The sequence below is a fragment of the Natrix helvetica genome, assembly GCF_964273705.1.
Source record: "Natrix helvetica genome assembly, chromosome: 3".
Classification (NCBI taxonomy): Eukaryota; Metazoa; Chordata; class Lepidosauria; order Squamata; family Natricidae; genus Natrix; species Natrix helvetica.
Genome location: NC_138549.1, coordinates 87,471,212 through 87,496,878, shown reverse-complemented (window position 1 = coordinate 87,496,878; position 25,667 = coordinate 87,471,212). Strand labels below are relative to the sequence as shown.

Genomic DNA, 25,667 nt, shown 5'->3' with positions numbered 1-25,667 from the left:
CGCCCGCAACCTGTTTTGGGCCTAGTAGGCCTCCCTGCAGCCTCCTGGGAGCAAAAATGGGCTGTGAGGGGTGCACTGCCCCCCCGCCCTTCCCCCAACCCCCATGCATATGTGCGTGACCCCCCTGCCCCCCATGCATGTGTGTGCACCTCCCCCATGGGCTCTGCCCCCCATGTATGCGCAGCAGAGACCCAAAAATCAGCTGGCCAGCGGGAAGGGCACACGCACGCTCGGTGGAGCTGAGCTGGGGCGATGGCTTGCATGCCTGTCATAGGTTTGCCATCATGGTGCTAATATATTTTTTCGTTGTGGGAACACACATATTCCTAGCATTTATCTGGATCTGCCCGTGTCTTAGGAATCCTGTTTCTGTCTTAAAATCCCTAAGGAACAGTTTCATCAGCAGCTGGAATAAGCGAAAGAACATAAAAAGACATCCATGCGTATCTCCACGCCTTTATCACATTTCTTTACTTAAGAAAAGGCTGTAATATCTCGGACCAATTTCAGAAGTATTTAAACGGATAGGCCTTTTTGAGTCTGCCAGCTTTAAGGAAGGGTTAATTCAGAGGAAGAAAACCAGAATCAAATTAATCCAGCAATTTAGTAGGAGCTCAGGGAATAAGCTGCCGTCAATAAGAGTACTCGATGAGCATTTTAATTGTTTCAAGGATATCTACATGGGCTCAAATGGGAATCCATTGAAATCAAAAAAAGTTTGACACTTTGCAATGGGCCAACTTTCCATGCACTAATTGTTTAATCTAAATAATTTCTGGGGAGAAAAAAAACAGGAGGAAATAGCACTTGCCAGTTACTCTTGCTGTAAAATTATCTACCGATACAACAACAACAACAAAAGACTAATGGGAACTAGGTTATAGTAAGCACCATGATAGCCCATCCATGATTCCCAGAGCTCTACATGGGGCAACTTGTCATGCAGAGGCATACGTAGTTTTGCTCCAGACTTCACCAATTTCATATTAAAGAGGGAGATTGATTTGCTCAAGATTGCCCAAGTGAGTTTCATGTAGGCTTATAGAGCCCTAAATACATTATGTTATCTTATGAGTAGATTATCGGTGCCCTTTCCATTTTTCAAGGACATCGGTTCATTTTTAGAAGCGCATTCTAGAGAGCCAATTTGAATAATGTACACGAGACATCTAAAACCACATAAAACCTCTTAATTTATAAGACATGCAGGCAATTCTGAACTCCGGCATTCTACTCACCAAGTAGAGGGCAATTCCACCGCCAATTAAAAAACCACAATAAACATCCACTGGGTGGTTTTTGTACTGGGTGATGCGTGTCAGGCCACATATAATTCCGCAGATGATAAAAGCAAAGACTAGAAGCGGTTTCAGAAGTTTAGAGGAGTCGGTTAGCGTAGAATTGAAGTACATCTTTAAAAGAAATACATTTTTAAAAAAAGTTTAGTGACATTTCCCCATAGAATGGTACACTTTCTTTTCCTGTTTTTTTTTTTTTTTTTTGAAGGAAGGTAACAAAGGAAAACAAGCAAAAATCTGTTGGGTTGTTTTGAAAGAAGTAAAAAAAAATAAGTTGATATGTTGTGAGATAAGAGTCAAGGATTTTCTCCTTGCTATTTGGGATTTGGGAGAAAAATGCAACGTGCCAACCATGACTTGGAGTGATTATAACAGTGATGGGAATTGTAAGAATTGTCTTATTGCTAGTTTACAAATTTAATTAAAACGAATAGCAATAGCATTTAGAGTTATATTCCGCTTCATAGTGCTGTTACAGCCCCCTCTAAGCGGTTTACAGAGTCAGTATGTTGCCCCCAACAATCTGGGTCCTCATTTTACCCATCTCGGAAGGATGGAAGGCCGAGTCAACCATGACCTTGGTGAGATTCGATATGCCAAATTGTAGGCAGCCGGTGATTAGCTAAAGTAGCCTGCAGTACTGTACTCTAACCACTGCGCCACCACAGCTCATTTTCTTGACTGAATGGGTTGGGAGAGGGTCAGTGGCTAACTTCCATCTAACTCTGTGGGACCAGGTGAGGACAAGTCAATCTTCAAAATGTCTTCTTGACTCCTAGGAATTGGGAGAGGTGAAAATAACCTCTTTGCCACAGAACTCCAAACTCCATCTGAGTAATTTCTCACGGTGTGAACTGTCAGTATGAACCAGACAGGAAATTTATTTGGAGGTGTTATGGAAATTGCACAGGAAGAGTCAAGTGCTAACCAGTTCAGAGCTGCTTATCCCACAAAGCCTTTTGAGAAAAGGAGGGCCTCCACCCCTCATATTATAATAGGATAACTTCAATGATAATCTTGCCTCCCCCCCCCCAACCTCCATCCCTCTGTGAATGCCATTAGAAATAATCAGATCCACCTTTTCATTCACATCACTGCTTCCTACTAATGATGTTGGAGATGTCTGAATATAGTCTATAGGAGATGACACCTTAGCTTTAATAGCAGCGAAGAGCCATTGTTGGGCGTCCTCCAAATATTTCAGAAATTAAATCCTCCTTGCTTTGTGAGAAAAGCTCTTGGCAGAGAAAAACATGTGCAGTCCTATGCCATGCCCACTTATCAGGAAATGAGAATAGTATGTGTCAAAAGGAATATGAGCCACCTGCTTTCATGCTGAATTTGCAGTGAGTTGGTTTGAAAAATTAGAAGACTGATATAAATATTGAAATACTGACTCATTCCTGAGAATAACTTGTTCTTTGATGACTATGGAGATTCTCAGTCATCCAGGTTATGGTTGTCCCAAGGGTGCTTTTTCAAAAGGCAACTGGATTTTCTTTGTTTTTCCTTGAAGACATTTCACTTCTCATCCAAGAAGCTCCTTCGGTTCTGTCAGAATGGTGGAGAATGGAAGGATTTATATTCCTTGCAGTCATCTGGTGGCAGGATTCTCTCTGAATGTCCTTGAGGTCACCTGGAGATTCATCTGTACCCTCGAGGTCACCTGAATAGTGCAAATGGGTGTGGAATCTCCTTGGAACTATTGAAAGGACTGTGTTGTAAAGGAGATAGGTGGCATCGTATTCACCCACCCCCCTCTGTTGAGAGAACACGCCTCCCTCTGTTCGCTCCTCTCCCAACAGAGGGGAAGGGATACAATACCACCAGAGGTGTATTCTACTGGTTTGGAGAAGTTCGCCCAAAACGGTAGCAGTAATTTCAGGTGGCCCCGCCCACCTGCCCCGGCTCTATGGCATCCCATTTAGACCATTTTTCCCAAAAGTGCATGCGCGGAAGGCTGTGCATATGTGCACGCTCACATTTGCGAACCAATAGGGAAATTAAGTGCAGTGGTGGGATTAAATTTTTTTTTACTACCAATTCTATGGGTGTGCCTTGGTGGGCATGGGAGGGGAAGGATACTGTAAAATTTCCATTCCCTCCCCACTCCAGGGGAAGATTACTGCAAAACCCCCATTTCCTCCCAATCCGCTGGCACTCGGGAGGCAGAGACTAGATGGGGGCGGGGCCAGTCAGAGGTGGTATTTACCGGTTCTCCGAACTACTCAAAATTTCCGCTACTGGTTCTACAGAACTGGTCAGAACTTGCTGAATACCACCTCTGCTTAAGTGTATACCACCCCTGGACACCATGTATCTCCCATTTACAACACAGTCCTTTCAGCAGTTCCAAGAAAGTTCCACATCCATTTGCACTATTCAAGTGACCCCGAGGGCACAGGTAAACCTCCAAGTGGCTGCTACAACTCTCAAAGAGAGTGCTGACAACCAGATGACTGCAAGGATTATAAAATCTTCCGTTCTCCACCATTCTGTTAGAACTGAGGAAGCTTCTTGTTCTTTGAGGGCATACAATATATTTTCAATCATGAAAGTGTTCCTTTCATTTAATGCAGCTAAGTCAGCATCATTTAATGGTGATGTTGAAAGAACAACAAAATGTTGTTCTTACCTGGATGTAAGTCCACTGAGCATGTTGGAAGTTACTTGGGAGTAGACATATACGGCATTTATATTATTATGACTTGGCCACAGTTCACTATGCTGCTTTTAAAAGTATTTCCTCATTCCAAAGGACAGGATATTTAATAAAAATGGTGTTTCTACCAATTCTCCTTGATCTCTGTTTTTTATATTTCACTTCTTTGAAAAAAATGGAAGTTGGGGCGATTCTTCTTTATCATCAGGTTGTTCTATACAAGGGAAGCAATGACATTCTGATTCCCCCCCCCCCCCCCGCTCTTGTACACATTAATACGAGAAGCCTTAATTACTCACCGAAACATACACAGCTGCAAATGCTGCCAGGGTGGCGTGTTGTGAAGGAAATGACTTTCTGCAAAAGGAAGGACATTCAAATTAAATTTCTCACTAAAAGACATTCCTCCAAGCCGGATTTAAAAATAACTTAAAAACGCCGGGTGGTCCAATTTGGTTACCGTGTTTAACCTACAGCTTGTATATTCTGAGAAATTATTATTACATTATCAGTTTGAAAAAAAAAATGACCTTTTGGTATTTTGTAAAGAGTGGCCGCTATAGCCCACATTAACAAACAGTAATAGACATTTTGACTGCACTGATTAAAATCCTGAATGAAGAAAATTTCCAATTATGGCAGAATGAGTATTGCATAAAGATTTGGGAATAGCTCATTTCTTGCCATTAATTTTCCCAGCGACTAGGATAAGCATAGCACCCATCAATTAAAACTCTTTAACCCACTGCCCCCAAATTGGCAGCAGAATTCTCCTCCTCCAGGATTTCTATCAGTGCTTACTTGATGATTTCCTAATAATCACCACTTAGTTTTTTAAAGATGTAAAGAAATGGGTATCTCAGAAAAGTACTCTGAATCTTGATCCATGGTGTTGATCCATGGTGATGCTGGCAGTTAAGATGTTCAGCAACACAAAGGAAATCTAGAAAACCTTTTACAATACAATACAATACAATAGCAGAGTTGGAAGAGACCTTGGAGGTCTTCTAGTCCAACCCCCTGCCTAGGCAGGAAACCCTATACCGTTTCAGACAAATGGCTATCCAACATCTTCCTAAAGACTTCCAGTGTTGGGGCATTCACAACTTCTGGAGGCAAGCTGTTCCACTGATTAATTGTTCTCACTGTCAGGAAATTTCTCCTCAGTTCTAAGTTGCTTCTCTCCTTGATTAGTTTCCACCCATTGCTTCTTGTTCTACCCTCAGGTGCTTTGGAGAATAGTTTGACTCCCTCTTCTTTGTGGCAACCTCTGAGATATTGGAACAATGCTATCATGTCTCCCCTAGTCCTTCTTTCTCTTAAGCTAAACATACCCAGTTCCTGCAACCATTCTTCATATGTTTTAGTCTCCAGTCCCCTAATCATCTTTGTTGCTCTTCTCTGCACTCTTTCTAGAGTCTCCACATCTTTTTTACATCGTGGTGACCAGAACTGAATGCAGTATGCAATGCTTCTTAATGCAATGCTTCTTAAAGCATGGTCCAAAGATCCTGGAGTCCCTTACCAGAGTCTCTCATGGATCCACAGACATTGCCAGACATTGAAAATATTTGCAAAGATTAAAACAATGTCACTGTTCTTACTGTTTTTAGTTCTTAAAAAATACAGGTGTACTTAATATGTTAATGTTTATGTTAACATCTAGCATACATTTAATATGCTCAATATTATTTATTTCATAGGTTTAATGTTGTTACTTTGACATGATTCTACAAATAAATATTCTACTAAGACATCAGCTCTGGAAAGAGTTCAGAGAAGAGCAACAAAGATGATTAGGGGACTCGAGGATAAAACATATAAAGAACGGTTGCAGGACCTGGTATGGCTAGTTTAGTGAAAAGAAGGACTAGGGGAGACATGATAGCAGTGTTCCAATAACTCAGGGTTTGCCACAAAGAAGAGGGAGTCAAGCTATTCTCCAAAGCACCAGACGGTAGTACAATAAGCAATGGGTGGAAACTAATCAAGGAGAGAAGCAACTTAGAACTAAGCAGAAATTTCTTGACAGAACAGTTAATCAGTGGAACAACTTCCCTCTAGAATTTGTAAATGCCCCAACACTGGAAGTTTTAAAAAAGATATTGGATAACCATTTGTCTGAAGTGGTGTAAGATTTCCTGCCTAAGCAGAGGGTTGGACTAGAAGGTCCAAGGTCCCTTCCAACTCTCTTATTCTAGTCTATAAATGTTAATTTTTAATAACATTTAATAATAGATTTTTGGGGTCCACTATTATTTTTAAAAGTGGAAAGGGATCCTGTAAGCAGAAGCTCAAGAGACACTAAGGGTTGACTGAAAGATACAAGCACTCAGATGGTAGTTAGTAGGTGGGGGAAAGGTGTTTAACTAATTATTTCATTTAAAAAAAATCTTGTGGAGTAATATTTTAAGATTTCTCCCTCTAAAAAGCATTGAAAAACTTAATCGTTGTAGTGAATATATGTCCAAAAGGCAACATTTAGGAAATGCTTCTTCTTAAATTCAACATCTAGCCAACCATGGTTGATCTGCAATGTTGCACCTGGTTAGGACTTGGATAAGGATAAGGACCACTTGGGCTAACCTGAGGAATCCTGGTGGTGTAATGGTTAGAATGCAGGCTAACTCTGTATTCCACTGCCAGGAGTTCAATCCTGACCAGCTCAAGTTTGACTCAGCCTTCCATCCTTCTGAGGTCGGTAAAATGAAGAACCAGATTATTGGTGGCGATATCTTGATTCTGTAAACTGCTTAGAGAAGGCTGTAAAGCACTGTGAAGCAGTATATAGGTTTAAATGCTATTGCTAAACTGTAAGGTTGCCAATAACATTTTGGAAGAAGGCTTTGCAAACCATTTCTTTACTTTTGTCAAGACAATCATATGTCCATGAAGTCACTTAACATCAAAGTCACTTGAGGAGACTTAGATGCACTCAAGCAAAATCTATGATTGTATCAAAGCTTATGCCTGAAGACATTTGTCCGTAAAAATTCTCACTAGAGAATTCCCAATAACCTATTTTGAGATAGGTATTATTTTTTAACAGATTGAAGCATTCTCAAAAATAATTACTGTAAATCTGGGAAATTGAAATAAGATTTTTAGGTTTTTTTTTTCCTTTTTAAAGAACTGAGGTTAGGCTGTCTTCTTTCAAAATTAGACTTTATACATCAATTTTCTCTGAAAAAAGAAAGCCATGGGCCTCATTTCAGCCTGCAAATGCTATTACAGTATCCAAATATCTGTTTATAAATCAATTTTACGCATGATGATTACTCTTGGAATCAGTGTAGATAGTAAGATGGATGAGCAGAGAGGTATTCATATCTCCCTTGCAAATTTTAAAAGTGTGTTTTTCTTAAAACATTATATTACGCATTTGGGGAGAGAACATAGGAGCAGGAAAATATTGGTCAATTACTGCCTATTATTAGGGAAATCCTTCTCATTATTGCAACCCATTTTGTTGACAAAATTACCTTTTTTTTTTTTTTTAGTAAAATACAAGCCCTGCTTACTCACTGTCATTTTCAAGCAACTGAAATGTCCATTCGTTTACTAATTATCCTTACTTATAAAGATAGTCCTTGACTTATAACCATTTGTTTAGTGACAGTTCGGAGTTACAAGGGCACTAAAAAAAAAAATTGCAGCATCCCCATGGTCAAGTGATTTACATTTGGATGTTTGACAACTGGTTCATAGTGATGGCGGTTTCAGTGTCCCAGGTCATGTGATCACCTTTTGTGACCTTCTGACAAGCAAAGTCAATGGAGAAGCCAGATTAACTTAACAACCGTGTTACTAATTTAACATCTGCAGTGATTCACTTAACCCAGGGGTGTCCAAACTTGGGAACTTTAAGACTTGTGGACTTCAACTCCCAGAATTCCTCAGCCAGCTGGGGAATTCTGGGAGTTGAAGTCCACAAGTCTTAAAGTTCCCAAGTTTGGACACCCCTGGGTTAACCACTCTGGCAAGAAAAGTGGTAAAATGGGGCAAAACGCAGGTAACAAGTTTCTCACTTAGCAACATAAATTCTGGGGTCAATTGTGGGCGTAAGTGGAGGCCTACCGGTAGTTAAGCAATTTTTTTGCTGTGAAAACCAAAAGCCTGAAAGAGAGCCATTGAGAATTACATACATGTCTCTCTGTAGAACTCTGTCCTCTTTAATCTGTTTCTAAATATGCTATTTCTTGGATATGCTAATATATGGCAGAACATAGCCAAGGGTCCACATTAACACAATAGAAGTAGAGGAAAAAAGACCAGCTGCCTTTGGTTCATTCCAGTGTCACCTTCCTGTCGATCAGTCCAACAAAGGTAATTTACCTGAAGGTAACTACCTTCATCCCAGATAATTTTGATACTAATTGTAGCTATCAGGCATCACATCAAGCTACCTGGAGCTGGAGGGGAATGATGGAAAGGACACTTGGGCATTTCGCTTCCTGCTTTTGGCTAATAATTAAATTGGCAGCTACTGTAATGCATTAGGATTGTAGCTAAGGTAAGAGAAACACAGCTATTCATCACCTCTGCTGCGACGCCAATGTCCTTGGGTTCTTCCCAACTTTTTCATCCTGAAAAAGCCATTCCAAAATGGACCGAACTACATTTCCCCCCACATGATTTCAATCAAAACCTGTAACCTATAAAAAAATAAAGACTCCAGCTTGATACTATTCTCTTCATCTCTTGCAGCCTCCTTTACGCTGTGTGTCACATTTTATTTTTGTACACCGAAAATCAGAGGACAGGCCTCGCTGGCGATGGGTGCAAGCAACTTTAGAAGTCATTTTTATCTGAGGAACACACTAAAATATTCTATGTAAATTACAAGGCAAAGGCTTGCCTTGTGGAAAAGCAAAATAGGCAGACAAATACTATAATCAGATATATACGCATGAGGAAAAAGAGGTAACAAATACTGAATAACAAACTACTAAATAGATTTCTGACCTGCCGTCGTTGATGATAATGGGATCAGATCCTGAGCAAATATCCTCCACAATGTAAGAATTTTCTGAGCACGATACGTTGAGGGAAGTATAATTAGGTTTGCATACAGTCAGGAAATACGGTGTTTGATATCCAGTTGACAGCTGTATGATATCAGTGACGAGTGCGGTAGCACAAAGGCCAAAGATATGGACACCTAGAAATGGAACCCAAAAAATTATTACACTTTGGTCAATGGAAAGCCAAATGGATCGCTAAACACCCAGTTGTAGGAAGACATGTAAATGACCCCACAAAAAAGGTGCCAGGCTTTGAACTTCCACTTCAGTAATAGACAACCCTGAATAGGATTCACATCTCACATGTCCTCTGCTGGGGCTCTCTGTATAAATGGGGCATAGTATCCTCCCTTCACTGTGACTGCGGGGTCCCAGGTCAAACTATAGATCACACTGTGTGACCGGTTGTAAGCTGAGGGCATATACTGGTCCTATGTCAGATTTTTAAAATATAAACAATGTTGCGCTTTAATGGTTAGGTGGTCTAGATATTGATATCTGAACACAGATATTCTTGACATTTGTATATTACTAGCTGATAGCCTGGTGTTGCCCAGGTATTTAATTATAGGGAGAAAATGTCCAGACCAAACATAATTTCTAATGTTGGATTATCCCCCTTACCAGAGGAAGTCCCCTTGTGGAGTACTGTGAAGTTGTTACCATGGTAACTCCACTGCACTGTACAGTAGAAGCCACTTTACGGCACTACAGTAGAAGCCATTTAAAGGCACGACAGGCTGTATCTTAACAGAACCAATACCCCAAGGAGTGTTAGGGGTGTCTTACCCCCACAATATTTTTCTCCAGGGAGTAAGTCATCTGTGTACCAATTTTGGTTGAAATTGCTCAAGGCGTTCCAGAGTTATGCTGGAACACACACACACACACACACACACACACACACACACACACACACACACACACAGGTTTTAGGGATGTCTTACCCCCACAATATTTGTTTCCAGAGAGTAAGTTATCTGTGTACCAATTTTGGTGGAAATTGCTTGAGGCGTTCCAGAGTTATGCTGGAACATACACACACAAACACATCTGTTTTTATATATATAGATTGGGTTCTAGCTCAAATGCTAATTTATATTTCTAGCCCATGTATGATATGCCACATGATATGATAATGCTATGACCAATAACTTTGGTCAAACAGACATACTGTTTACTCTAATTTGGAATGCCAGCTGGTGACCTCAGGGCTGGTCTGCACACAGAGCAAAATGTCAGCTGATATTGTAATGTTGTAGTACTGTAGTTATTCCTCTATATACCTGTATTATAATTCTGAACCAGTGAGCTTTTTTTTTTTTTGCCAATCCACATGGTGAGTCCTTCAACCCATTCAGACAAGCGAGCGTATGGATTGGGGCGAGGCAGCCACCTTGGATTGCATATATGCAGTGAAGGTAAAGCTTCATCCCGGTCCCTATAGAACCCTGAAACCCCATCAGAAAAACTCACCAACAAATCGGACAGCTCTCCTAAGGAAAGAGTTGAAATTGCAGCCGCCAGCGTTGATATTGGCCTCGGCTCCAATTCCATTCCGGCGTTTGGAAAGGCAGCAGTAGAGAATGCTCTCGCCTACCATAATCTGCAATGACAAAAGCTGGGTGCAAGGTAACTGTGGTACCTGTGATAAAGGCCACAACATTAAAAGGATGGATACATTATTTTTCCCTACTGTTAAGGTATTTGCAAGAATAATTGAGAGGAAGTTATCCTACCCTTTTCACCCAATTTCCAGTGGTTCAAAAATAATCTAGTGCTTTGCAATGGGTCTGTGTATTCTTGTTGACCACATGCTGCCCTCCCCCAATCAGCTGCCTTAAGGCCAGAGCAGTTACAATTGCATAGGCTGAGGTGTTTGGGGTGAATCTGACCTAAATTCTCATCTTTTCCCCAATAACCAGAGATCCCCCCCTTTTTTTCCCCCCATCTCCATCTGTCCCCGGCTGCCAGTGCACAAATGGAGCATATAAATGAAATATTTTTTTCAGTTGGTGCTCAGTCATTCTGCACAGAAATTATATTGAACAAGACTTTGCCATGACCAAGGAAAGCAGGATGGCAAAATTCTCTCCCTTCGTGGTCTCTCTTTGGGTTTTTTGAGCAGGGTCTGGTTCAAATCAAAGCACTTATATGTAATTATTGTAGTGCAAATTTCATGCACCAAAGTATGGATGCTCGCAGGTATAGCAATGGGAATAGGACTTAGACTTATATACCATTTCACAGTGCTTTTACAGCCCTCTCTAAGCGGTTTACAGAGTCAGCATATTGCTCCCAACAATTTGCGTCCTCATGTTACTGACCTCAGAAGAATGGAAGGCTGAGTCAACCTTGAGCCTGGTGAGATTCAATCTGCCAAACTGCTGGTAGCTAGTGATCAGCAGAAGTAGCCTGTAGTACTGCGCCACCACGGTATATATTTATAGAGCATGTGTATATATTTGTTATGTAGGTGTTTGGGTAGATAAATACTTTCTTTTGAGAGCAGGCAACAGAATTTCATTTTTAATGTGGGCCAGGGTGCTCTCATTTAAAAAACAATGACAATAAAGTTATCCTATCTTATTACATCCCAGGTAACTCTTAATTCAATTTTCTCAGTGAGGGCAGGGAACATACTTCATGTTTACATGATCTTGTTTGCGAGAGGAATGATCAGATCGGTTGGCTGAAACAACGGTTGATCTAAGATCTCTTCCAGCTCCCTGACATTGCTTGTGGGTAATTGGATTTGAAAGCAGAGAATGAATATGTTCGTATGTACAAAGAAAACAAAGGGGTATACACTGCTATCACCGTGACACACTATGTTAGTTTAAAAATTGACCTCTGAAGTAGTTAACTTTGGGAGAAATGCTCAGGGCTACTAAATAAACTTTGAAGGTTTGAACCTAGTTTTGCCATTCTGAAAATATTCCTTCTCTTGCTTGGTGCTTTCTAGGTATTTATAGACGGCACTGCTACTGTTTTGAGAGGTCAGTGCTCATCGCAGCGGTCAAGGCGGGGCTGAAATTACCTGTTTCACTTTGTATTAGCTTTACTGATTCATGAAAATACTTCCCTGGGTTGGCAATTTTCAACATTAGCTCTGACTGTCTTTAAGACATATTTTAGTAGTGCTCTACAGCAGCATTTTCGGCTTCGTTTCCATTCACTTCTATCACATTTGAGTAGCTAAACAGATTTGACTGGTTTTTGGCAATTTCGTCCCATTGAGCATGATATTGGCAGAGGTCCCCTTAATTTTGTGAGTAGCTAAGAAGCAACTACTACTTCCTCTTGTAGAGAGCAACTTTGAGATCTCAAAGTTAAGATTATCCACAGCTCAGATCAAAAGTTGATTAGATGGCTGGAGGAGGCTTTTTACGAATGAAGATGTTTCCAGAATGGCTAGAGCAAGGGTGTCAAACTCGATTTCACTGAGGGCCGAATCAGGGTTGTGTTTGACCTGAGGGGCTGGGGTGGCATGACCAGGGTGGTTTCCAGCTGAACGTCACTCATGTCAGGGGCGCCTGTGGTGGCCTGAGCGCTCTGCCAGCAAAACCGGGCTCCTAAGCTCTGTTTCCGGCTGCAATGGCCTCTTGCAACCCTCTGCAAGTGAAAATGCAGCTCACGAGGGCTGCGCACAGCCCTCCCGAGCTGTTTTCACCAGCAGAGGCACTGCAGGCCAGTCCTTCACTTTTTCCAGGTCGGCCCCACGGGACAGATCTGAGTCCCGGTGGGCTGGATCCGGCCCCCGGGCCTTGAGTTTGACACCCCTGGGCTAGTGTAATAATTTTGGAGAGGATTTAACAGTGGGGACAGTTGTGTCATACTCCTAGGGAATCAAACTGGCTTGAAAACTGCATTGCTATCCTCAAAATTATGTCATCAAAAATCAGTGGCAAATTAATGAGGAAATGAGTGGTTTGCTTCTCTGAAAACTTCTCTTCTCATTCTTATTTTAAGCAATTACAAATGTACTTCCAAAATTGGCTAATTTTCCACCAGGTTTGACAGCACAATCACAGGGAACTATACCCAGTTCTTAGGCCACAAGCATCCTATCTTGTAGAACAACAAACGTAGCTAAAGATAGGTGAATCTAACAGAACAGGGTCCGTGGTTCATGAACTATTCAATGTATCTGAACTTCTTAAGATTATTAACAGCTTGGCCTAGCTGTTGTGGCCATCTCTCTATTTTGCTGAAGTCGGAATGCAATTTAATTTGGTTCTTCTGCAGTTTTGTTGCTATTTATTTAATTTATGTGCTGCCCATCTCATTATCCAAAGCGTATCTTTTGCTCATGGTTATCCAACAAATCTTACAATAGTTGACAGAGGTGGCTGTTCCTCTTTTAATTCTCCCCAACAGGTATGTTAGGTAGAACTGCAGACTTAATTGCCCATTACAGAGTAAAGAAGCATGAATGAACCAACTCTCAATTATTTAATGTTGGCTTCCTTTTTTGTTGGAAAGAAAGCAAGAAGAAATGGAATTCTAGTTAGTAAGAATCACAGTATTCCCCAAGTGTTTTAGGTAAAAAGCCATGCAAAGAATCTTTTTCTTTTTAAAGCATTAATTAAAAATTATGGAGGCCATTTTTAGAAAACTGCTGATATACTAGATCTCCTGGTATCTGTGTAATTGAGAGTGCAGTAGTTCAACATTATTGCTTGACCTTCTCTCAGCTGTACTACCTACCTTAATGGATTTCCCTTATTTTCCCCTACAGCAAAATAAGGATGGTGAAGATAGTATAATTCCACCATAAGGGGGACTTAAGGGATTTAGTAAGCTAAGCACTATTGTCCAAATCAGCTTCCAATAACATAATGAGCCTCAGTACAACCATTATGGTGCTGGGACTTTGATCAAGAACAACTAGTGGGATTGAAAATTAACATTTTTATTTTTACAGAATTCTCAATTGCTTTCAATTGTTATATACTGTATGAAGATCTCCCTTGGAAGGAGCATAAGTCAAGCCATGCAGCTGTTGATTGGGGTTTAGATACTGAATGATTTTCCACCACACTATTAACTAATTTTGCAGCTTTGCATAACAGTGAACTGTATGCTACCGTATTTTTTGAAGTATAAGACGCACCGGAGTATAAAACGCACCAAGATTTTGAAGAGGCAATTTAAAAAAAAAAGTTTTTGCACTCTGCAGAACTTCCCAAAACAGCCCATTTTTTTTGCGAAAACAGGCCCTTTTTTGTCAAAAAAGGGGATGCATAGCCTTTAAGAGGCTTGTAGAGTGCTCCTGGGGGCCGGGGGGGGGGAGCAAAGAACAGTCTGTTTTTCACTCATTTTTGCCCTCCCCAGCCCCCAGGAGCACTCTGGAAGCTTCTTAAAGGCTATGCACAGCCATTTTTGCAAAGGGGGCGAGATTTTGGGAGGCCAAAAATGCTGTATTAAGTGTATAAGATGCACCCAGATTTTCAGCTGCTTTTTTGAGGGAAAAAGATGCGTCTTATACTCCCAAAAATACGGTAATCTGAATGGGCTGGGTTTATGTTTGATTTAGGGTTAATGAGCTGGCCTAGAAACCAGGAGACTGTGAGTTCTAGTTCTGCTTTAGGCATGAAAGCCAGCGAGTGACTTTAGACCAGTCGCTCTCTCTCAGCCCAGCTCACCTCACAAGGTTGCTGTGGAGAAAATAGGAGGAAGGAGGAGTGTGAGGTAGGTACTCACATTTGCCACCTTAAGATACTTATAAAGTAACAAAGGTGGGATAAAAAAGAAATCTAATAAATGAATAAATAAATATGCCAAGCCACACTAACCAAGTTTGAAACTAAACAAGTGAGACATGGATGACTAAGCAGAGAAACATTTAAACTGATCCAGTAAACTGTACAACCTAGTCTAAATTATTCTGGCAACTAATACTTCTCTTTGATCTATAGGTTCCAATCCATTATTCTTTCAAGTTCAAGGAGATATACTAAAAACCTGGTATACAACCCAGTTATGAACTCCAGTTCAGCTTTGATCGCATGAACCAGCATTAAAAAGAATAATGTTTAACTACCCATCCAGCTGCTGAAGAGAACATGCTCTCCCTCAAAGTTTCTTTCCTATCCCAGGGGAGAACACTCCTTAACGGGCAGCTTTTCAGACTCAGCTGCCCAAACCTGTCACCACTGGATCTTTTGACTATAGGTGAGCAAAACTCATCATGGGGCTCTCTGCAAATAAATCATTGGATCAATTCTTGAAGATGGGAATTGAAGATCTGAGGATCTGGTCATCTGCTGACACTTTTCTGACCACCGGCAAAACATAAAATGAATAGGACAAATGGGAAATTCTCTAACTCACCATAATGGCAGGGGCAGCAAAAGCCAAACTGAGCAACATCAAGATAGGAACAGCCTCTTGGGAAGGTTCAATGTATGGCATACTCAAACTTCTGTCATAACAGTTGAATCCGGCATGTACTGGCTTGAAGATATCCGTGAGTTCAAGGAAATAGAGACTGACAACAGAAGAAGCCAGTATGGGCAGCTAAAAAAAAACACGAAAGTTACTTTTAAAAAAAACCATGTACATATTTAAGATCTATCTTGAAGATGTGTATATTAATAGTAAACTCAGACCTTAAGGTGGCTTTTTTCTTGCAACCTTATGCAAGAAAACATTTGGTTACACAGTAGGACTTTCCTTAGCTATCCTTCCTTATGTCACTCCTCGAGTAGATTCTAAATGTGCTATACAGATTCAAAGAGCAAGAGCACTTAAACTAATATATTGCTTCACAGTGCTTTACAGCCCTCTCTAAGTAGTTTACAGAGTCAGCATATTTCCCCAACAATCTGGCTCCTCATTTTACCGACCTCATAAGGATGGAAGGCCTAAGTCAACCTTGAGGCTAGTGAGAATCGAACTGCTGGCAGTTGGCAGTATTAGTCTGCAATATTGCATTCTAACCACCAAGGGGAGGAGGAAACCTCTTTCACCAGTAATTTGGGCCCAGTGGCAGACAAATTATCCACCCCATGATCATACACACCAAATGTTTTTCAACTTTGTTTGCTTTAAGCTTTAAGCTGCTGAGAATGAGAAACACAGGCACAGATAGTGTGAATGTTAAAAAAAAGGAGAAATCAGTATGGTCCTAAGAACAACAAGCGTTGCAGAGTGGAAGTGGGACAGGGGACTCGGGGCAAATTGATCGAGAAATTCTTGTGTATGCTCAATAGCTACAAATAAAAAGGCTTTGGGACCCAAATAAACACATTAGAGAGCAAGTATAGAACAGAATATCTAGGAAGCCTTTGTTTCAAGTCTTCTCTGTATCAAATTATTTGCATTGATAACCCTGGATGTGATTCAGGAAATAATGCACTGATAACCCTAGAGATGATTCAGTAAAAAGTTAAGCATTCTTACATTTAAATTCCTCCATTGTGGATTAAAATGAGTTAAGTGCAGCTTAATTGTCTGTCATAACTTCATTCAATTAATGTAAATGCATAATTCTTAAGTGGGGCTAGTCACATTATTGTATTAATTTGGCATTTGATTAAGTTTGCTCATCTCTTCTAAAGAATTGCAATACGAGCTACAACAAAACCAAAGATCTCAATATATAATGCAATACGAATAGTAAAACTATGATTAAACTCTACACTGAGCACCAACATTAACTATTGCATATTTATAAGCAGTTCTCCTGCACTTATCATCATTATATGTCAGCTTTGGAAGCCATATTAACACCGGAAGCTTCCACACTGCCACATTCTTGTGCTTGGGAAATTAGGAGGGGGGGGGGTTAGTAGAGGGAATGTATTTAGACATAATAGCATTCTTCTTTCCGGTCAAGGTCATGGTATTCCTGCACCTGGAGGAGGAGGGATTGAGATGTCTCAAGTTGGGACGGATTGTGATTGGACCATGTGATGGACTGATGGGTGCAGGGGCCGGGTTTGGGTTTTCGATTTACTGAGGGAAAATCCAGAACTCTCAGATTCGGGTTTTCCCTAATGTGCCAGTATAACTACTCAAATAAAAGGGAACGTTGACAAAATGCTTGTCTCGGAGTTTTTAACTGGAGTTGGGTTTTTCTGGAACGCTGACCGCATGGGTGGGTAGTTACCATAGCTCTTGGGCTCTATAGCTGGGATGGTGAACCTGTGGCACGCGTAGCCATTTGTCAGGGTTCACCTGAGTTCACCCTTTTTAAAAGCCATTTTTCACCCTCCCTAGGGTGAAAAGAGGCTTTATAGGAACCTGGGGAGGGTGAAAAGAGCCTCTCCCCCCCCACCCCAGAGGCTTCTTGAGCTTCCCTGAAGCCTCTGGAGCGCAAAAAACCAGCCCTATGGGCAAACCGGAAGTTCAGGAATGGACTTCCGGTTTGCTCAGAGGGTCATTTTAAGTGCTCTGGAGGCTTCAGGGAAGCCTCCTGAAGGTCCCTGAAGCTTCCGGAGTGCTCAAAACAACCCCCTGAGCAAACCGGAAGTCACTTCCGGTCTGGAGGGCAAAAAAGTCTGGAGGGCAAGTTTGGAGGGCAAGTCTGGAGGGCAAAAAAAGACCCAACAAGCAAACCGGAAGTCACTTCCGGTTTGCTTGTTGGGTCTTTTTTTGCCCTCCAGAGGTTTCAGGGAAGCCTCCTGGAGATCCCTGAAGCCTCCAGAGGGCCTCCGGCGTGGGCGTGGAAGGCTGTTTTTGCCCTCCCCAGGCTCCTATGAAGCCTCTGGAGCCTGGGGAGGGCGAAAAAAGCATGCAAAAGTGGGGGGGTCGCGCCTGTAGTGCGTGCATGCGCACTGGGGAGGTTCGCGCATTGCATTATGGGTGCGGCATACCTGCGCACTCCCCCCATGCGCTCCCCCCACTTATGGCACACGAGCCAAAAAAGGTTCGTCATTGCTGCTCTATAGCAATCCAGATAAAAGCAAATATACCAGTGGTGGGTTCCGGATACTGTCGCAACCGGTACGCTGCGAAAGGGCTGGGCGTCCTTGTCAAGCACGCACACGCCACCGCCCCGCGACACTCAGCTGCTGGGTGGAGGTTGCGCAGGCGCCGCACGCTGTGCGTGTGTGTGCAATTGGCTATTTGCATCAAAAAGCGGTAAGGAATGTGGGCAGGCGGGTGGGCCAAACGAGCAGGAAAAGGTAAGGTTTAGTGCTGATTTCAAATGTACTGTGTGTGCGTTTGGTGCATTTGGTGCGTGTGCGTGCATGCACAAAGCGACCCGGTGTTTACACCGGTTGAATTCCACCACTATGCAAATATATATCTTTGTTGCTGAGGCACAAGTTGCTATATTGCAACTTTATCTTGTACAGTATACTTTGGAAGGTAGAACATAAAAAAATTAGATCAGCATTTTTTTCCTACTGGAAAATTCTGAATATTAAAAATGTTTAAATTATTCCCAAAATATTCATTCATTCATGATACAAAAAAAAATCCTCCTACTAATGTTGGACAAGTTAATTCACAAATTAGAAATAAAACAAATAAAAAACCTTAAATCTTCTGACTGCAGAGAGCAATGGTCACATTTATTTGATTTTTGCAATCATGATAGCATCAATGTAAGGCTACTGTTATTTTATCCTCAGTTCATATGGCAAAGATACACTGAGCAATTCTCTACAATGGAATAAAATTTGAGCTCCAGCAAGAGTCCAGAAATATCTTGATCTCATCCAAAGACTCATAAGAAGTCGATTAGCAACTAACAAAAGATGCAGGTTTTTGTGAGCTACATGGATGAGCTTCATCCTTCCATCCATCCATGCATTCATCCATCCATTACTGATCAAGGCTGGCATCTGGGTTTGAAGCCAAAAATAAACAAATCCATTAAAATTGGTGTAAAAAAAGAGGAGTGTTTTCAAATTCCACCTTGTATGCAAAAGCATGTAGCCATACCAGGGGTGTCAAACTGGTGACCCGTAGGCCGGACCTGCAGGCCACACCCACCCCAGCTCTGCAAAAGGAAAAACATCACGATATGTCACTTGATGGCAACATGACGCAGTGAGTGTGACATCCCTGGTTTAGATCATCTGAGAGTTCTAATCTATATTATTCATATATGCTAAGCTACCGGTTATGATAAATTAATAACATGCATTAAAGTTATCCAAATGTTTATCCCTCTTCTCCCAAAAGTCTATTCATCTTGCTGAAAGGCAAATCCTGCATACACACATGAAATTCTTTATTAGCATAAGCCTTCGTGTATCTCAAGTGCCACATCTGTGCTATTTTTTGGGGTATCTGCATATAGAGTTCCTAATACATGCATTTCGAATTAATTTTTGACTCATTTTATAAGCACATTGTCCTTGTAAAATTCTCATTTTGGATTTCTTGAACGCTCACTCATCCAGAGATACAAAACATCTGACACACATTCATCAAAATGGATGTTTTGTAACATTTATTCCAGTTTTCTTTTATTCATGATTACTCACAATTATAACTCAAAGAAGTTTGATGGGGCATTTTTCCAAATAAATTACATAAGACTATGGCCTTAATAAATGATTCCAAGTGGATATAGAGGTGAAAATATAGTGAGCCTTTAGCCATTATTGGGGTGGGTGGCTTATCTCAAAAAAAGATTGAAGCACAGTCAAAGTTGGTTAATATTTGGATGAAAGTCAACTACGGTTAAGTCTAAGGCTGGTGGCAAATTGATAAGGAAATTGAAAACATTAAGTCAGGGCTGATAAGGAAACAGATTTTTTTTTAAAAATGGAACTGTCAAATCAGTTTCATATTGTTGCCAGGAAAACTACAGGAATATGTCTATGAAGACTCTAGGAATCAAGCTCTACTTGAAGGACAGTTCATCTGCATTGCCACATTCAAAGCCCTTGTGGCTTTGTTGATGGTTGGTGATGGAGAGGATTGTATACTTACTGTATTCTCCTGTGCCCTGCTTGGAAACTCCATGTATGGATATAACTTTTGTCTATCTGCCCAGAGACTGAGTTTGAACTGTTTGGACATGCCTCCTTGGCTTGACTGGACTCAAGTTTCCTAAATCAGTCTAGCCACATCCTTACTTCTCTCTCGGTCACTAGTCAGAGTTTCAGAATTTATTCCACACTTGATGTCTCCAACAACACCTGAGAACGTCTAAAGCAGGGGTGTCCAAACTTGGGAACTTCAAGACTTCAAAGTTCCCACCTCTGGTCTAAAGCATCAATCATCGGTAGGAGTGGAGCTCCTTAGCAGCCATCAGATAGCCCGGCGGTCGCCTCACAGTAAGGCTTGGCCAGGCAGTCAGTTTCAAACCGCTCGCCAACAGTTGTATCGAGTGCTCTAAGCAGTTTCTTGGAAAGATTAGCGGCTACAGCGGGGCAGAGAGACTCCCATGGCAGGTCTGTTACTTATGGTGATTATATACCCTATTAATACATTTTTGGAACAAGTACTACGGGTATCAATTCACAAAGTCTTACTATTTAATCAAATTGCAGTGATTTTAGGGGACGCTCCTAATAGTTAGTGAAGGCAAAACCTTATGGCTAATAACAAAATGTATCATACTGAATACTGGAAAATAGAGCAGATGCACAGTGTTTTGCTATGGAAACAAGCAATAGTAGATCCACAGCTAAGCGAAAAATAGGAACAAACATAATTTTTCTAATGAATTTTGACAATTATTTGATTATATCCTTCCTTTTGTATAATTCCAGGTGGTGTATGTAATATTCCAGATAGTTGAAGGATCATATGTGAACGTGAAATGGCTTCATTCCGATAACTGATACTCTTACCCACTGCTAACAATCTTCTTTCGGGCCTTTCATAGAGTTTTTTTCCTGTCCTGCTACCTGAAAGTGTTTATCAGAAGCTTGGAGAGCTGAAATTGAGTTGTTCTGCCAAACAAGCCCAAGTTCCCCCCCACCCCCTCCAATCCTATTAAGGATCTAGAGAAGGGATAGGGAATGATGGCCTTTTGTGACTTGAGGACTTTAACTCCCAGAATTCCTGAGCCAGCCATGCTGGCTCAGGAATTCTGGGAGTTGAAGTCCCACAAGTCATAAAGAGGCTATTGTTCCCCAAATCTGCTCTAGAGCATTGTTTCTCAATTTTGGCAGTTTTCAGATGTGTAGAATTCAACTTCCAGAACTGAAATAGTGTAAAATTTATTTTTTGGGTGACTGCATGATTAAAATGATTGGTACCATTAGCAGCTTCCTTAAACCACAAACTATTATTCACCCACCTATCCATCCATGAATCAATCCATCAGTGGTGGGATCCTGCCAGTTTAACAACCGGTTCGGTGATTGTGTGTTTTGCACACCTAACGCGTTCTGCGCGTGTGTGCACACTTTTACCAAAACTTACCTTCTACATTACTTCTTGGCGAGTAACACAGCTAAGGCGCGGCAATCTGCTCTGCCACGCCAATCAGCTGAGTGGATATACAGGCCAACCTGTTCATCGGAGTGAACCAGTTTGCTCTCAGCTGATCGTCGGAGCTACTGATTCGCCCGAACTGGCTGAATCCCACTCCTGCTTTCCATGCATCCATCCTTCAAACTTTTTCCTGAGTATAAATGGTGAAGCCTCATTACAATAAACTATGAGAAGGCAGATGCATCTCAGCTTAGATAATGTCACATGCCCTGGGGCAAATTGAAGAATTCCTATATAAGAGACCAGTTCAGGCCTTGTTAGAATATTTGTCTCTTCCCTGTAACCTGCTGCAGGGAGAGAGGGAAGAGGAATGCCAAAAAGAGAAATCTCTCAAGACTGTAATTTAGCTGTACGACGCATGGAACAAAAATGCAATTTCACATTCATGGAACAGTGTATCTGTTTCCCTTTTTGGAAATGTCACTGTCTTGGCAATTGTGGGAGAATATTGCTCAGCACCTTCCTATCCAATGCTACTGTGTGCAACATCTAGCAAAGAGGAAGACATTCTTATGCAGAAAGGAAGAAATGTTTCCACTAAACTGCCTTTAATTTTAAAATAGCTTTTTAAAAAAGAACTTTGCAAATCCATATCTTTAATAAGATACCATGGCTTTAAGCACAGAGATTATCCCTAGGGGAAAGAAAGAATATCAGGCAACAGGGACCATTTCCTGATATCACAGGACTGATAATGTTACAAATTTTTGCGGAAGAATTATGAATACTTAATCGTGTTTTTAATACAACTAGGTAAGACAAGTAAGATAATTATGTTTCAAGTACACAAAGAGAATAACATTATTTGGTAGACTAAACCCAGTAATCTGTTTTAGTTGTGAATATATACTCTCATGCCAAACGTTTTAGTCTTCCCCAACTTAATGCCTTCTGGATGTGTTGGGATTGCAATACACAGAGTATACAAGTAATTCTAAATTTACAGCAGTTCATTTAGTGACTGTTCAAAGTTACAACAACACTGAAAAAAATGACTTATGACTGGTTTTCACTTATGATTATCGCAGCGATCCTGTGAAATCCACATTTTGAATTGGCAACTGGTTCCTATTTATGAGAGTTGCAGTATCCTGGGGCCGTGTGATCACCTTTTGTGACCTTGTGACAAGCAATGTTGATGGGGAAGCCAGACTCCCTTAACAACTATATTACCAATTGAAGAACTGCATTGATTCCCTTAACAACTCTGGCAAGAAAAGTCATAAAATAGGGTGAAACTCACTTAACAAATGTCTCGCTTAGCAACAGAAATTTTGGGCTCAGTTATGGTCATAAGTTGAGGACTACTTGTATTATGGTCCTGAAGACTGGTTTTGAGGACATCAATTTAAGGAAGACCAGGTTTTGCTGTTTTGCAGCAGCCCAGTGCTCCACAGACTGGGGGTTGGAGACCCCTGGTATAGAGACCAGCGACAGATCCAAAAGATCAATCAACAGAACAGCTTGCCTTCAGAAGTTGTGGGAGCTTCACCACTGGAGGCTTTCAAGAGACTGGACTGCCATCTGTCAGAAATGGTGTAGGGTCTCCTGCTTGGGCAGGGGGTTGGACTAGATGAACTACCATATTTTTGGAGTATAGGACACACCTTTTCCCCCCCAAAAAGAGGGTGAAAATCTGGGTGCGTCTTATACATTGAATACAGCATTTTTGGCCTCCTGAAACCCTGCCCCTTCACAAAAATGGATGTGCAGAGGGTTTGGGAGGCCTGCAAAGTGCTCCTAGGACCGTTTTTGCTCATTTTTGCCCCTCGCAGCCCCCAGGAGCACTCTACAAGCCTCCCAAAGCCTATACATGCCCTGTTTTTGGCAGAAAAACAGGCTCATTTTTCCGGAACATGCAAAAATGCCACCCCAGCCCCAGGAGCACTTTGCAGGCCCCTCAAACTCTCTACATGACCCATTTTTCACAAAAAAAATGAGGTGTGCAAAGGGTTTGGGAGGCTGGCAGTGAAAAAAACTTTTCTTAAAAAATCTACCTCTTCAAAATCTTGGTGCGCCTTATATTCCAGTATGTCTTATACTCCAAAAAATACGGTATAAGGTCCCTTCCAGCTGTTACTCTGTTACAGTTTGAATATCTTATTGTGAGCCTAGCTATTCCAGTCATGTCCAGTATGGATGGAATGGAAACTGCAGCCAACTGGCAAAGAGAAATTAACTTACTTACATACTTAATCAAGGTGCCAGTAAAAACTCCATGCCTTTTTGGCATGGCTGTTTGAGCAACAAACCCGTGGGAAAATAATGGAAATATATCTTAATTAGTGACAGGGCATCTAATTGTTGACCAGATCTTTCTTGGAGTCTCTGTATTCATCTGTTTGATGCCCACCTCTACTTGGTTTGGGAAGAGTTGAGCTTTGACAGCAACAATAACAACAGAAATAAAATAGGAAAAAAGTGTTTTTGCTTTCCAAGAACAGCTGGTACCCAGTAGTATATCTAATATGAACTCCAGGCTTTATCATGTCTTATGAAAAATATATGCCTATTAATGAGAATCTGATGAACACATCTGTGGTAGAATCATAATGGATGCTTTGCTGAAGTACCGTAATCAGAGAGATGAAACCTCAACCATGCAGATATAGGACCAGCTTTTTAACCTATACAAATAACCTAATTTGCTTTATATGAAAAAAATAGGCTTTGAATTAGAATTCCACATGAATTATGCTTGGCAATTATAAGAGGGTGAAACTGGGTATGCAAGCAAGCACATGTATATTTAATCCTCTGTTCCTACTGTCATATTAAAAATTATAATTTCCAGGGCAATTTGGGGAAATGCTCGGGAGGCCCTATGATTCCTTAAGGTTTGCAAAGTTTCTCTCCAGGCTGCTGAACCATTGATAGGGGCTTTTCAAAATAACAATGGAAAATGCATCTTAGCCTGAATAAGCCAATCCTGAATTTCTCCACAAAAAGAAGAGGTTCTTAACTTTAGAAAAAGTGTGATTGCTGGACAACACGAGCTCACAATAAATAGAAATATAACGTAAACCGCTCCAAACTCGATTGCAGAAAATACCACTTCAGCAACAGAGTGGTCAATGCCTGGAATGCACTAACTAACTCTGTGGTTTCATCCCCAACCCCCATAACCTTAACCTTAGAGTGTCTACTGTTGACCTCACCCCATTCCTAAGAGGTCTGTAAGGGGCGTGAATAAGCGCACCATCATGCCTTCCGTCCCTGTCCTACTGTCCCCACTTATTCGTATCCATTTCCTTTATTCATAATCATGTTTATACTTATATCTGTTATCTTATACATGCGTGACAAAATAAATAAATTAAAAAATTAAATTAACTGTAGTGAGAGTGAGACATCAATCACAAATCAAAACAGAAATTCTAGACTTCTAAGCTTCAGTGTCTTTCCTTCTTACTTTCAAGCACGTCTATTGGGGAAATATTAATTTAAAAACCCCTAAGATGTGATCCTATGAGTGAAACTCCATCATTTTTTCCTGCATTGCATGCAAATGCATATGAAAAACAGGGAGAGTTTAGCTCACATGACCACAGCTTAATTTTTTTGACTCCCCCATCCCCAAGGATGCTTTTCATCAACATGGCCCCATTAATCATTTTAACAGGACATAACTTTTTGTAGTAGTAAGAAACTTACTCCTCTCTCAAGGGTTATAAAAGGACTGACTTTGATGAAGCAGAAGAAAGAATGGCAAAGCTTTTATCAGACTGACATTGTACCTCCTAAAATAGAACATCTGTGTTAGCTGGGCCCCATTGAATGGGATTTGGTGAGAAAAATTGCAGGATAATTTCCTCCCTCCCAAACTCACGATCCTAGGCCCTTTGAAAACATGTTGGAACGAAGTATAAATCAAGAATTTTCAAGAACTCCAGTTTGGCCTTCCTCTCCTTACAACAGTTCATTTAATCCCGTTCAGTTACAATGGCGTTGAAAAAATAACTTACGGCCATTTTTCATGCTTACAACCATTGCAACATCCCCATGGTCACTTGATCAAAATTCGGATGCTTAGCAACTGGTTCATATTTATGACGGTTGCAGCGTCCCAGGCTTGTGGGATTCCCTTTTGCAACCTTATGAGAAGCAAAGTCAATGGGGAAGCCAACTTCACTTAAGAACCGCCTTACTAACATATCACCTCAGGGGTGGGATTCATCTGGTTCGGACGAACTGGTAGCTCCGACGATCAGCTGAGAGTGAACCAGTTCGCTCCGACGATCAGGTTGGCCTGCCCACGCACTTTACTTA

General features: G+C 41.1%; 1 protein-coding gene across 1 annotated transcript in view; it reads right to left on the bottom strand.

Annotated features, from left to right (window-relative positions):
* The window catches only part of PLPPR4 (phospholipid phosphatase related 4), a gene marked incomplete at its 5' end in the record, with an annotated part of 53,688 nt that overhangs the window by 5,023 nt on the left and 22,998 nt on the right, over positions 1-25,667 (bottom strand). The window contains 5 exons of the mRNA XM_081948802.1: positions 1,239-1,412; positions 4,260-4,317; positions 8,926-9,121; positions 10,461-10,590; positions 15,321-15,506. Coding sequence (XP_081804928.1) covers positions 1,239-1,412; positions 4,260-4,317; positions 8,926-9,121; positions 10,461-10,590; positions 15,321-15,506 — 744 coding nt within the window. The remainder of the gene's footprint in view (positions 1-1,238; positions 1,413-4,259; positions 4,318-8,925; positions 9,122-10,460; positions 10,591-15,320; positions 15,507-25,667) is intronic.